The 2,036-nt window shown below is 43.4% G+C and overlaps 1 protein-coding gene across 4 annotated transcripts in view; it reads left to right on the top strand.

The window, feature by feature from the left end:
* Positions 1–1,523, top strand: part of COPRS (coordinator of PRMT5 and differentiation stimulator) — a 6,002-nt gene extending 4,479 nt beyond the window's left edge. For 2 of the 4 annotated variants that reach the window (XM_073879390.1, XM_073879391.1), the window contains exons 3-4: positions 426–643; positions 1,086–1,523. In XM_073879390.1, the coding sequence (XP_073735491.1) occupies positions 426–643; positions 1,086–1,255 (388 nt within the window). In that variant the 3' untranslated portion in view covers positions 1,256–1,523. Of the gene's footprint in view, positions 1–421; positions 644–1,085 lie in introns of all 4 variants that reach the window. The other 2 variants (XM_025851308.2, XM_025851309.2) reach the window with 1 other exon arrangement.
* Positions 1,524–2,036: the final 513 nt, after the last annotated feature.

The following is a 2,036-nucleotide window of genomic DNA, read 5'->3' as shown; positions in this document are numbered from 1 at the left end:
AAATAAAATCTTTAAAAAAAAAAAAAAGAGAGAGAAATAGAAGAGTACAAATTCAATTCAAGTTTGTATTGTGAAAGCTTGTCATTTTCCAGATGCCCTTTGCCTCAATTACCTGTAAACTACCTAAACATATAAACTGTGTTAGATTTGCTTGATTCCCTGTATGAATTACAAGACCTTGTTTAAGGCAAAACGTTTTACTGGGGGGAAAAAAGAAAAAGATCAACCCTTCTTCGAAAAACGTAAACAGAAGAACATTTTTTTTTTTTTTTTTTTTAAGTGCTCAGGTGGCTAAGGAACTCTGTACCCTTGTGTTACTCTTGCTGTCTCAGGAGTCTGCCAGACATTTTCCAAGCACATGAGTAGGCCCTGTGTCGTTGCTAGTGGTTTTAAGACCTTCTTCCTTGTGTTGATTTCTTAGCCAGTGGAGCACAGAGCATCCCTAATGGTAGTCCTACCCACGGTGAGGGCACCCACTCGGAAGAGGAAGGCTTTGCTATGGATGATGAGGATTCGGATGGGGACCTGAATACCTGGGAGCTGTCAGAAGGGGTATCCGACTGTCCGCCCAAGGAACAGGCTGCTGATCTTTTTAACGAGGACTGGGACTTGGAGTTGAAGGCAGATCAAGGGAATCCGTATGGTAGGTGTGGCGTTTCTGGGGTCCTAGACCAAGGTTTGGAGACCCTCCTACCAAATTACCCCAAAGGCAGACAGTTTGGAAGACGGACTCAATCTGTGAGCTTAGCCTGATACCTGTTACAGGGCTGAAATGTCTGTGACAGCTTCTCTTTCATATTGGGAAAAAAATGCAAATTTTGTAGTTGACTCTCTTAAAATATCTGTGTGAATCTAGCAGCTGCAGGGAGAAGTGCTGTCTTCTGCAGTTGCGGCCTCTGCACTGCTAAGGGCCCTCCCCTGAGAAGCACCAGTCGGGGGTGCCTCAGAACACACGCGTTTGCAGTCCAAGGAGGGCTCTGTGTGTGTGCTTTTGAACTGCAAGTCCCCTAGACACTTTTTGGATGTCTCCCCTCCCCTCCTACCTTTAATCTGTTTTGTTTTGTTTTTTTTTAAACTGCTTGCAGATGCCGATGACATCCAGGGTTGCATTTCTCAAGATGTCAAACCTTGGGTGTGCTGTGCCCCGCAAGGAGACATGATCTATGACCCCAGTTGGCACCATCCGCCCCCGCTGATACCCCATTATTCCAAGATGGTCTTCGAAACAGGACAGTTTGATGATGCTGAAGATTGAGTCTGCAGCTTCTTGCCTGGTGGGTGGGCCTGCCTTCCAGATGAAGGTCTCTCTTCCTTTCATTGAGGTGAGAGGTCACATTTGAGGACCCATTCCCAGCGATCCCAGAGTCGGGAGCATAGACTGGTGTTAACTAGGACCCCAGTGTCCTCCAGTTCTGTTGTTGTTGTTGTTGTTGTTTTTAGTGAGCTCCTCCTTGGGACATGTGAGTGTTTGTGTCTGTGTCAGGAGGAGTTGTGTTCTTTATAAATAAAGGTAGAAAAAATTTGATACGCTTTTGTTTACTCCCCGTCCCTCCCCCCCTTTTAATTGGATACTTACCAGCAAAGCTTTACTCCTTTAGTTCAAGTCCCTGTCTTACATTTTAAGGATTGGAGGTACTTGGACCCTTAAAACTACTCTGTGAAAGAAAATAATTTTTTGGCCAGAGATTAGAATCCAAGAAATGTTGGTGACTTTGTGGCTGATTTCTCTTCCTGCTGATGAAAAATTGACCATTTACTTAGTAAACAAGCAAGCTGGAACATAAAATGGCAAATAAATTAAACCAGCAATTATATAGCCCTCGACTGGTATGAAAGGATTTTGAACCTTATTTTCTTTTCTTTAACCTTGTTTTCCATTTAATTATTTGCTCTTTGTAATTACTATATGAAGTCACGATTTTTTTAAATTGCCTTATTTTATTTTATTTTTTAAAGATTTTATTTGTAAGTAATCTCTACACCCGGGGCGCCTGGGTGGCTCAGTTGTTGGGCGTCTGCCTTCGGCTCGGGTCATG

This window comes from Callorhinus ursinus, unplaced genomic scaffold (assembly GCF_003265705.2).
Source record: "Callorhinus ursinus isolate GAN/ISIS: 27379988/994484 unplaced genomic scaffold, GSC_fseal_2.0 scaffold34, whole genome shotgun sequence".
NCBI classification, from domain to species: Eukaryota; Metazoa; Chordata; class Mammalia; order Carnivora; family Otariidae; genus Callorhinus; species Callorhinus ursinus.
This window is presented reverse-complemented; position numbering and strand designations above follow the sequence as displayed.